We start from the raw sequence: 13,187 nt of genomic DNA, 5'->3' as shown, positions 1-13,187 counted from the left end.
CACATTAACATGAACCACTCAGCAGATCAGTGGGTGACTCGCATTTTCAGTTATTGATAGCACATGCTGCCCACTTTTAGCAGATGTTATTTTCACCAATGCGTTTTTTTAGTATACCCTGCCCTAAAGGCTGTTTTGCCCACCCTTTTCATGTAAGTACACTACCCACTAAAACAAGTTTCCCTGTCTTTGCATTTGTTTCAGAAATCTGCCCTGCCCACTGTTAGAGGCGGGGGTACTGATATTTCCCGCCCCTACATAAAAATAGAAAGAACTCCCCTGCCCTCAATAATAATCCCTTGGAACAGCTTTTCCGATGAACAGCTTCATTGGCTGCACCTGATTTGCGGCGTCGTGTGTTTTTTACTGTGGGACAGAACAGATTTAGCTCTTCTCAGAACATCAGACTTCACCGAATTACTGCGACCAGCGGTAAGCCCTTACTGTATTCATCTGATTAGTTCAGTCTTGTGTTGTTACAGTTTGATAGATGTACATATTAGAATGCTATAATATTTGGAGTTTGATCACATATGACCATGTTAGTTTAACTTCCTTATAGGTCTGAACAATGTCTCATTTAGGATGCGTCATTTTACTTTCACCCAATTTGTATGCTCGAACTTGAACATTTGCAAAGGCACACAATGGGAGTGCCGACTGTTTCACTGATATCTCAAGAACTATATTGTGACATAAATTGCAAATGAAAAGTACAGAGCCCTGGCTGTGTGAATGACAGGCGCACATGCTTGGATACTTTGCAACAACCCATTGCACATGTTTATTTTTAACACTGCTGATACAGTCACTGGACGCAATGATCCCGAGACCCAGTCACTGGATTGTGTTGTAAGCAGAATTTGAGATACATACATCATGTCTCTCCCTGTGGCATAATAGTATGTCTCAAAGTTACATGTTTATTGCATGTGTATTGGAGGAGGGGACAGGAGCCCCCCCCCCTCCGCAAAATCTTCCAAGGAGTGGTCAAGGTCATCTGAATATCACATGTAACTTTGTCATATTGTCTTACTTTGTCATTCCCAATTCAGTCACATGTACTTTAACTCAATAATGCAAAAATATATTCTGGTAATAGTGACAACAACTTCATGTTTCAGCTTCAATTTTCTGTACACCCATATCATCAAATATACATATCAATGCATTACATAAACAAATATATTTCCTCTTACGGGATATTCCCTTCCAGTGCGCATTACCACAAGTACTAAACTGTCATAGATTCCACTTGTCCTATCCAACTAGTGACTTCCACTGCCCTCTGCACTGCTCATATTACATCAGAAGTCTACCGACAGCAAGGTTGCTTGTTTTATTTGTAAAGTGTGTTCTTTCCTCAGTATATTTGCACAAGGTTGTTGACCAAACTGTTTTAAAAAATATGACCTTCAACCAAATCACGATTAGAGTAATTGTTGCAATTACAAGAAAATATAAATAACATAATGTCTAATCACTGAGAATAACTATAAATGTTGTGATCAACAGCTATTATGTGTATGCAACTTACTAAAATGCTTTCTAGTATGTTATATTCTTGAAGCAAAAGTGATAAATATGCAAATCATGCATTGGTTCAAATTTTGCACACACTCAAACATTAGAAAAAAATCGTCTTTTTACACATATTTTACACGTATCTAGAAACGTCAACGTTAAACATTATTCCCTCATCCTCAAGATTCTCATCATGATACGAAACTGCGTACGACCTATCACGTGTTGCCCAGGGACGTACAAAACCAACCGCCCATGTAAGGAAAGCATAATCGGCAATATCATTTGTCAAATGCAGCCAGCGAGCATTAAATTGAAATAGTAAATTCTCTGGGACAAAATTTATTTTATGGGCCTTTTGAAGTATGCTAATTAATATAAAGGAAAGATGGGGAAATTAAAAGCTGTTGATAAGCTACCCTCCACCTGAAAAAAAGTCTTCCCATCCTGCTGACCAAATTCATCTTTCCCCTGCCCTCATTAAAAAAACAACACTTTGTTGCGTACTCCCCTACCGCCTTCTTGCCTTTCTCGCCCTCCTGCTGACCAAATTCGTCTTTCCCCACCCCTCATTAACATTAACCACTCAGCAGATCAGTGGGTGACTCGCATTTTCAGTTATTTATAGCACACGGCTGCCCACATTTAGCAGATGTTATTTCACCCAATGCGTTTTTTTATTATACCCTGCCCTAAAGGCTGTTTTGCCCACCCTGCGATATTTTTTTATGTAAGTACCCTACCCACTAAAAAAAAGTTTCCCTGTCTTTGCATATTTTTTTAGAAATCTGACGTGCCCGCTGGAGGGGGGTACTGGTATTTGGTATTTCCCGCCCTCTACATAAAATTAGAAAAATCCCCTGCCCTCAATAAAAATCCCTTGGAACAGCTTTTCCGATGAACAGCTCCATTGGCTTCACCTGATTTGTGGCGTTGTGTGTTTTTTACTGAGGGACAGAATAGATTAAGCTCTTCTCGGAACATAAGACTTCACCGAATTACTGCGATCATCGGTAAGCCCTTACTGTATTCATCTGATTGGTTCAGTCGTGTGTTGTTACTGTCTGTTAGATGTACATATTAGAATGCTATAAGCTTTGGAGTTTAGTCACGTACGACCATGTTAGTAAGAACAATGTCTCATTTCACAGTCAGATGGCGTACTAGTTTATAAAAATATATGCGATCAATTTACCAATATTTACTCTGTTGGGACCGCCGTATTGAATATGGCATTAAACTGAATAAAGAGACTACAGAATGAAGAGTCTCTTATTTAGTCTCGTGCGTCATTTCTATGCGTGTGCACTATGTGTATGCATTTGTTATCCTAGCTATTTCCTTTAATTCTAAATGCACCAATACACAACGGTTTTAAGGGCTTAGCACGCTTACATTAATGTAGAGGAGGGATTTAGCGGATTTGATGTTGCAGGAATATTCATTGACTTTAAATTCACTGGTTTATAACGAAAATAATATGATTTAATGTTAAAGGGCGGTGGTCGTCTCGCCGCGCATGTGGGACATTTTTGTTGATAAACATTGATTTTCCCACAATCTAATGTATCTTCTAAAGGAAATCACAAGTATGATTTTTGACAAGGGCGTGAATGGCACTAATTACCGCCAGTAACTCATTCGATACTTTCGAATCACCTAAAAAATTACCCAATTTAAGCTTGGTAACGTCTCAGTCAAAGTCGCCATCTTTGTTTATATGATACATATATCTCGTGCATGCGTGGCGCAACGACCATTCGTTAAATTTCGAGGGCTTAGTACGCTTAGTGTCAATTATTTGCCGATCACGCAATAATCACATTTAGTGTAGAAGGAGATTTTAGCGGATTTGATGTTGCAGGAGCAATCACTGATTTTAAATTCACTGGTTTATGAAGAAAATAATGTTTTAATGTTAACTTTCATATTAACTAGGATTTAAATTAGCGCATTTAACTACCAGCGAGATGAGCAAAAATAAAGCACATCAATTAATTAAGCTTACTACAGCACATACACATTGTGTTCTCTATTTCATATTTTTTGTCACTTTTTTCAACCAAGCAAAATAAAATGTGTCTTTTAATCTGTACAGATAAATTGAAATGTTGCCATGACAAGTTTCTAACAATATTGTGACAGAATTTACATTAATGCGATGTTAATCAGAAATGTCTGAATTAAGTCTGGGTGTCTGGTTTCCCTTATACGTGACGTGGTTACTAAATGGGCATACACATGTTAACTGGTAGCGTAGCAGGTCATACCTAACAAATAGTAGTGTACCCATATACATTACACTAGTGATTCCGAATAGGCAATGACTCACAACAAACACTGAAGTAAACAAATCTCACACAAACTAACAATATCCAACACCATAGTGTTGAACAGGGCCTGCCATTCTTATCTGTCCAATCAGTACCTCATTAATGACGTGCAATTGCATGAGTCAAGGTATTTTTAGGGCTTTTCACCTACTGCTTTTTTGTGTGCGTGATTTGTGAGTGTTTGTTTTGAGTATTTAGTGTTACTATGTGATGTTTCTAAGTTTTGTTGAGGACTATTCTGTAAAGAAATTGATGAAATTATTTCATCTGATTGGGACGTTGTTGCTTCGACGATGGCCTACGACGACTGACTTCGAAACGTTCCGCCGAGATCGGACGACGCCCTCTTGTGCCAATCCACCTTTGTATTCAACGAATCACGTGGTGCGCGTTACATTCCCCTTCAACACCCACGGAAAAATAACGAAAGTTGGCCTACACTGAATTTTAGAACAAATCTCGCATAAGTTACAGCAGTAAAATACCAGAGAAATATTAGACACTACATATTGTATTTCAGCCTGAACCCTCTTTTGCAATTACAGGAATTACCCCCATATGTACAACCATTTTCCACCTTGGTATCACCCACACCTGAAAACAAACTCTTAATACCACGCTGAAGCGTTTGGTAATAATGACTAATCACTGAGAATAACTATAAATGTTGTGATCAACAGCTATTATGTGTATGCAACTTACTAAAAAGCTTTCTAGTATGTTATATTATTGAAGCAAAAGTGATAAATATGCAAAACATGCTTTGCTTCCAATTTTGCATACACTCAAACATTCAAAGAAAATTCGTCTGTTTACACATATTTTACACGTTTCTAGAAACGACAACGTTAAACATAACGCTTCTATCGACAAGATTCCCATTATGCTACCTAACAGAAACTTCGTTGTGTTTTGGTACATTGAATATGTAAATGGTGGCAAATAAAGCCTGTCACTACGTACGACTACCTCCATGGTACGACCTATCAAGTGTTGCTCCGTGAAAGGAAAATATAATCAACAATACATGTTTTGTGGCGTCGTATGTATTTACTGCAGGACAGAACAGATTTAGCTCTGCACAGAACATACGGACTTCACCGCATTGACTGCGACCAGCGGTAAACCCTTACTGTTTTCATCTGATTAGTTCAGTGGTGTGTTGTTATAGTTCGCTAGATGTACATTTTCGAGTTTAGTCACGTATGATCAAGTTAGTTTAACTTCCTTATAAGTTCGAACAATGTCTCATTTAGGATTCGTCATTTCGCTGTCAGCTGGCGAACAAGTGATAGTATAATAGTGTAGAGGGGAGTTTAGTGGATTTGATGTTGTAGGAATATTCACTGTTTTTAAAGAAGTATGTTTTAATGTTAAAGGGCGGTGGTCGTCGCGTCGCGCATGTGAGAAAATTACTTTGATAAACACCTATTTTACCACAAACCAATGCACTATTCTAATGGAAATCACAAGTATGAGCTTTGACCTGGGCACGACTTGCATCAATTACCGTCAGTAACTATTTTGATACCTAAGAATCGCCTAAAAATTTACCCAATTTAAGCTTGCCAGGCTTCCCCTTCTATTTTGACGTCTTGAACGCATTCACACTAACATGAGGAGTAGAGTTCATGGCTTTCAAATTTCGTGTTGTGGTTTCAACTGCAACAGCAATCTTCAGTGCATTTTCCAAAGACAAAGTTGTTTCCATCAGTAATTTACGTTGTGTAGTCTGATCATTAATACCACAAACTAAGCGATCACTTAACATAGTTTCAAGGGTCGTACCAAAATTGCAGTGCTCTGAAAGTCTACGTAATTCAGCCATGTATGATTGTACACTTTCACCGGTTTGCGGACACGCGAATTAAACTTATTACGTTCAACAATTTCACTTGGTTTCGGCGTATAGTGAGCTTTCACAAGCTTTACTAAATTTGCATACTAGTAGCTGTTTTTGGTTGGTCCGTCTGGCTGGCACAAATTTTTAATCATTTGGGACCCACGGAAGATAACAACACAGCACGTTTTCGATCATTGTCATCAATACAATTTGCGTAAAAGAACTGGTCCATCATTTCACAGTAGTCCTTCAAAGACTGTTCCTGTTGGTTAAACTGACTCACGAGAGAACTCGCCATTTCAAATACTAGTAATGAACGGACGTGCAAAATAGACGTACAGCGCAAACAGTTCAGTTCTGGATGAGCTTTCAATCCACGAGTTTTACCACTTTCCGGACTTATAGAATGTCAAAAACAGTCGTGCCGGTTCTCCAAATACACAGTTTCATCCTCGTCGCCAAATATGTCGTGGCATGTGGTAAGGCAGAGATGAAACAAACCAAAGTTTGCAGGAACAAACGGTAGACTTTACTTTATTCAAAATATGGCTTTACCAACCGACAGATACAATGCACATACACATTATGTTCTCTATTTCATATTTTTTGTCATTTTTTTCAACGAAGCAAAATATAATTTGTCTTTTAATCTGTGCAGATAAATGGAAATGTTGCCATGAAAAGTTTTTAACAATATTGTGACACAATTTAGATTAGGGCGATGTTAATCAGAAATCTCTGAATTGAGTCTAGGTGTCTGGTCTATACGTGACGTAGTTACTATAAATGGACATACAAATGTGAACTGGTAGCGTGGCAGGTCATACCTAACAAATAGTAGTGTACCCATATACATTACACTAGTGATTCTGAATAGGCAATGACTGACAAAAAACACTGTAGTAAACAAATCTCACACAGACTAACAATATCCAACACCATAGTGTTGAACAGGGCCTGTCATTCTTATCTGTCCAATCAGTACCTGTCCATGACGTGCAATCGCATGAGTGCGTAATTTGTGTGTTTTGTGTCAATATCTGATAAAGTATTATACGGGTACGAGCATTACAGGTTTGACAGTGTCTAATCTTCAGTGTTTTGAACTAAATTTCTAATCGCTGTATGCTGGGGTAAATAAATATCCACATATCCATTGTATACCCCCTATAACATTACTGGTGAAAGTAGTCTTTGCATTTCATCCAATTTTGGCTTCTTTACTCGGCTAACCTCAATACGTTTCATCGGAAGTGATTATTTGACTTCAAAGGTGACACAGACATAGTTCTATCAAAAGTTACAGGAAAAAGTTTTTTATATAATACTATGTAGTCAACACTGGCGTTACTTTGAATAGGGTAAATAACTGAAAACACACTAATATTAACGAATTGAAATGCACGATATATTAAAATGAAGTGTCAAATTAAAGTATATTATTAAGTTCTATTTTGCATATTTATGAGTTATTCTTTTTGCGAAGCTCCATTCAAAGTACATAATAACTTTAATTTGTTGACATCACTCAACATTATTATTTAGCAATTAGAATATTTCAGATTTTTTCGGGAAAACAATTCGTTCAATATTTTCTGGATAATACCATCATATTATCAAATTTTGAATTATGTTATATTATTACATAAATTCGTATTATTTTTCTGTATGGATCAGGTTAAATGCTGCTTAGTCACTATATAATCATCGTCCGAATCGCACGGTGTCGCTAAAGCCGGCCATTCATAATCGGCCCACAAAATCGTGCGTAATCGTGTTAGGAAAAGCTGTATTTCAACAATTCCATAATTTCCATCAGATACAGCACTAAACGCTTTCTTTTGATGTCAGTAAATCATTGCACAGAGCAAAAAGCCAGCAACACGTTGGTTTCTATATTCTAAGATTTTAATTGTCCCAAGTAATGTGTCGTTTCTATCATGAGTTCTGATTGAGTAATGTAAATGAGCTGAAGTGAATTTTATAATCGTTTGAGGGCGTGCGACATACAATGAGTCGTTGTAAAATCTGCCGAAGGTTAAGGTTGAGGCTTCGGCCGAATCAATGGTCCTTGGCTGGCAAAGATGATATATAATAGGATGGAAATAATAAATCATGTTCGCTATATAGCGTTATTTTCTTAGAAGTGGGTTTCCATGCTGACTGTGTTGTAGGACAGATGTGTCAAATTAAAGTGTTTGTAATACAAATATATCACATTTAATATACATTGTTTACTCTTGAATAGTCACAAACATTTAGTAATATGTTATGTTCGATTACATTCAGTCGTACATTGACACATTGACAATATGAAGACATATTGGCTGGGATATAATGAATAATGCTAGCTGACCATCGGTTCTGCTTTGATTATTGCGCAAATATTAACATCTATGCACTGAAGACAAACAAAGCAGTTATACTGTTTCAAATGATAAATATAAGAACACAACAATCATCATAGATGTAATTCTCTCTCACATAAACGTGTTTCTTAACTAGTCTTGTGCTTTTCCACTATTCCTCTGCTTATGATGCACAACGTAGGTAGGAACCTACTCATTTATTTATTGTGCAAATTGTACTTCTTGTAAATCAATGAATAATAACCAAAAACACGTAGGGGCCACCAGCCTAGTTGAGACTGATTGCTGTATATTGGTTTTGCTTAAAATGAAATAAATTATATCAATTTGTGTTGCAGGTCTCAAAATCAAGATGAGTTGGCAAATCACCCTCCTTATGTATGTGTTACCTATATTGTTGATGAACCCTGGTTCTCTGAGAGGATGCCCATCTACATGCAGGTGTCATCCATACGGTGGTGATGGATATCGTGTTTATTGCAGTCGTTTGCCTGAAATACCCTCCGATATCGACATCGATATGGTACCTGTCGACCTTACTACAATTCCATCCCATACTACGCGCATTGATATGGTATCTGTCGGCATAACAAGAATTCCTGGAAATGCCTTTGTTGGATTAACTGAACTAAATTACTTAGCCATAAAATACGACAAGATTACTGACATTTCTACAAATGCATTTGCTGGCTTAACAAACTTAATACAACTCAGTTTGTATCGAACTGCATTAACATCATTACCGGAAACAGTTTTTCATGGATTACTAAACCTTAGAGAGTTGGATATATCCTTTAACTCATTAATATTCTTACCAAGTGAAATATTTCACAATTTATCAGAATTAACAAAACTGGATCTGTCAAGAAACAAACTTCAGTTACAGAATTCATCATTATTCAATGGATTAACTAAGTTACTTGAGTTACACCTAGACAACAATGACGTAGCATTCTTACCAAGTGAAATATTTCACAATTTATCAGAATTAACAAAACTGGATCTGTCGGAAAACAATTTTCAAACCCTGAATTCATCATTATTCAATGGATTAAATACGCTACTTGAGTTACACCTAAACGACAATGACATAGCATTCTTACCAAGTGAAATATTTCACAATTTATCAGAATTAACAAAACTGGATCTGTCAGAAAACAATTTTCAAACCCTGAATTCATCATTATTCAATGGATTAAATAAGCTACTTGAGTTGTACCTTGACAACAATGGAATAACATTCTTACCAAGTGCAATATTTCACAATTTGTCAGAATTAACAAAACTGGATCTGTCGGGAAACAAACTTCAACCACAGAATTCATCATTATTCAATGGATTAAATAAGCTACTTGAGTTGTACCTTGACAACAATGACATAACATTCTTACCAAGTGAAATGTTTCACAATTTTCCTAAATTAACAGTGTTGGATTTGTCACATAATAAACTTCGATCACTGAATTCACCATTATTTAATGGATTAATTGAGCTACTTGAGTTACATCTCGACTCTAATAACATAACATTCCTACCAAGTGAAATGTTTCACAATTTCCCTAAATTAAAACTGCTGGATCTGTCACATAATAATCTTCAATCATTGAATTCATTCATATTTAATAGTTTAAATGAGCTACTTGAGTTACACCTTGACAACAATAATATAAACTCCATACCATTAACGATATTTCATTCATTGACAAGACTAAAACTCCTAAACATTGGTTACAATAAACTAACATCTTTATCTACCATTCATTTCACCGCATTGACACATCTACGCAAACTCTACCTTAATAGTAATGAATTGACAGCTTTGCCGTATGACATATTTCAGTCATTGACTGAATTAAATGTTTTATATCTACAATCAAACAAACTGCATTTTCTGGCAATACATAATCTTCCAAAGTTATCATTCTTGTACTTATCAGAAAATAGATTCACAGATATATCGGTTACACAAGACATCACAGAAATCGGACTCAATATTTTCGGATTGCCAAGACTCCATAAATTAGACGTGACTAACAACGACATTATGCACATTTCTCGACAAATTAAAGATTTCCCCAATTTACAGTTAATGGATATTGATTTCAACAACCTTACACATCTATCAGAGCTACCATCAGGTCTATGGTATATGTCCATCGAAAACAACAAATTCTCACATTTACCTGACAGTATTATGATTTTATCAAATCTCCGTTTTCTGTATATTGATAACAACGAACTACACCATTTACCAAGTTTTCAAAATCTGACAGAGTTAGAAACATTACACCTTTCAGGCAACCCCTTGTCATGTGATTGTCACATGGAAGATTTCATGAAATGGTCAAATAGTATAAACATTCGCATATATGGAAACTGTCAATATCCGATCAAGTATACAGGAACGAGCATCACAGATTTAACAGTGTCCGATCTTCAGTGTTTCAAACCAAACTTCACTAACACATTCGAATCGGTGTATGTTGGAGTAAATGATTCCGTGACACTGAGAGTTAATATCAATGTTGCTCCACCTCCTCATATTCAGTGGATCACTCCGAAAGGCATTCGTATTGACTCTGACTCGGAGAGTAACTCTCTATATCGTCTTGAACGAGATGGCAGTCTTGTTATCTCCTCTACACAGAATGAGCAAGCTGGGATGTTTGTGTGTATTGCAGAAAATTGGAAAGGTGTTGCCACAGCAGTACGATTTCTTGAAATACTTACTCCGTCATAGACAACGACACACTATGCAACTACGTTTTCAATTTCCCCGTACACTGAAATGACCAGAACACGCACGGAATACAATGAAACGATTTCTACCAAGATATACATGCCAGAGACCACGAACAATATTAGATCTAACAATGTACTCAGCACGGGATACATTGTATCATTTATTATTGGCTTGGTGTTTGGAATTTTAACTATTGTTTTGATACTTTGTATAATGCGCAACTTTTGTTGCAAACATAGCAAACCACCTGGAACCCCAGGTGAAAATATCGATCTTTCTACAGTCACTAGGAAGGAAGATGAATTGCATCCCCAATACAATGATCTGAGCAATGTAGAATTCAACACCTACCAACAATTAACGACAACAAATAATATGACAGGAAAATATGTTAATTCTAACATGTTGGTGTCACACGTGATCAACAAAAAGGATGGTGAACATATTGAGAACATTTATGATTCACTTGATGCATGATATTGTCCAGAATGATTATATAATGTATATTTGATAGTCTACTATTCATTTAACTCATTACTGTTTAAACTTTTTAAAATTTAAATTTGAAGTACAACGTATATTTTATAGACACGAATAACAACAATGTGTTACCTCTAACATGTTGGTGTCACACGTGATCAACGAAAAGATTGATGAACATATGGAGAACATTTACGATTCACTTGATGCATGACGTTGTCCGGAATAATTATATAATGTGTATTTTATAGTCTACTATTCATTTAACTCATTACTGTTTAATCTTTTTAAAATTTAAATTTGAAGAATAATGTATATTTTATAGACATGAACAACAAAAACGATCAATAGAACAACGCAATGTTTGGGAGAATATTGCATTTTGCAATCAGTTGCAATGATTTTTATTTTTAGTTCAAGTAAATTGTGGTGGTGGATGTAGTGTAGACAGGCTTTTGTTCGACCAGTCACTGTATTGGCATTCAAATCCCTGTTTTATTTCATGACTGGATTACTTACTCTTCGAATATAGCAATCTTACATATATCACGACTAAAGTTGTTGTATCTTGAGTGTTTACTTTATGTCATAGACGTCCAGTCAATATTCATCCAAGTATACCAGAATAAATATTGAGTTGTCAAATCCAAAAGATATTCCCCATTATGTGATCATAACTTGAACAAATTACTTTTATACAAACTGTTTTGTGTATCGTAGGCTACTGTGACAAATTCTCATTTAATGGTCATAAACATTTGTCTTCTCGTGTTGGACTGAATGCAGTTGCCATGGTGAAGAGTATATGTCATAGCGAAAACGCTGGTCAGTAACAGTTGTTGCTTTTTTAATGACAGGTTCTTGCTCTGAGAAATTATATAAGTCGCTCTTTGCCTACTTCTGAGTTTATAATTATTTTATTTGCTGACATTCACCATTTCCTCAATCCAAGAGGTCGGTGAACATTTGAGTGCATGTCTTGTATTTCAAGAGTAACTGAGATCAAATCGAAGACCAATCAATGTATTAGCACAATAACTAACCATCCCTATTCGTAATAGTATGATATTATTACATTGACAATAATGCATAATTAGCAACTGTGATATAAGCGTCATGATATTTATGAAAAAAACTGCGCCACGTAACCCAGCAAATGACTTGCTGATATAATATACAGATATACAGTTCTATATATTTAGTAAAGAAACTACTCTAATTGTCATCAATTTAGAGCTTGATAAATGAAAAGTTGAATTTTTGGGCTCCGCTAGAAACATTGACCTACCATTATTATCAACATAGGTTAGACTAATCACTGTGGATGGGCAAAATAAGGGCTTGATATTTACAATATTTAAACAGCGTGCTCAGTAACAAGCATGATATATAGATGAGGATATAATAATATACGGATAACGAGGTAAGTAAAGTGTACACATGTAACAATAGTATGAATATTTCCCACGTGCAGAAATCTCTCCCTCATTGGTTTGTCATGTCAGAATTGCTTCAACTATCTGAAATTGGCCTACAATGAGGTCTATACAGATGAAAGCGAGTTGATTATAGCAATGTGTACTAGCCAATACGTAGGCAATCTGTCCTATTAGGTGGACAGACCCAACACAAATATTAGAATTACAACGTGGTTGTTATTACTGCTATTTTTAGTAATTAGATGAGCACAAGAACACTAAAACACTATGAGCTGGACAAGATAAGATTACCGAGTGTCTACATACCACGAGAAAATCCTACCACTGTTTACGTTGTGATTTACTACCACGCCATGTAGTGTATATTGTTTGAAGCAAGTATATCAGTACATTTCATCTGCCTCAGTTATTTGAAAATGAGCCTGCGCATGGACCAATTGATTCTATTGATATGAA

The 13,187-nt window shown here is 36.1% G+C and overlaps 1 protein-coding gene across 1 annotated transcript; it reads left to right on the top strand.

Moving 5' to 3' along the window:
- Window positions 1–4,863: 4,863 nt before the first annotated feature.
- On the top strand, window positions 4,864–11,944 carry LOC146735578 (uncharacterized). The gene is made up of 2 exons (XM_085506450.1): window positions 4,864–4,978; window positions 8,408–11,944. The coding sequence occupies exon 2, from the start codon at window positions 8,422–8,424 to the stop codon at window positions 10,807–10,809; it is 2,388 nt and encodes a 795-aa protein (XP_085362576.1). The 5' UTR covers window positions 4,864–4,978; window positions 8,408–8,421; the 3' UTR covers window positions 10,810–11,944.
- Window positions 11,945–13,187: the final 1,243 nt, after the last annotated feature.

The sequence above is a fragment of the Saccoglossus kowalevskii genome, chromosome 12, assembly GCF_978046115.1.
Source record: "Saccoglossus kowalevskii chromosome 12, keSacKowa6.1, whole genome shotgun sequence".
Lineage (NCBI taxonomy): Eukaryota > Metazoa > Hemichordata > Enteropneusta > Harrimaniidae > Saccoglossus > Saccoglossus kowalevskii.
This window is presented reverse-complemented; position numbering and strand designations above follow the sequence as displayed.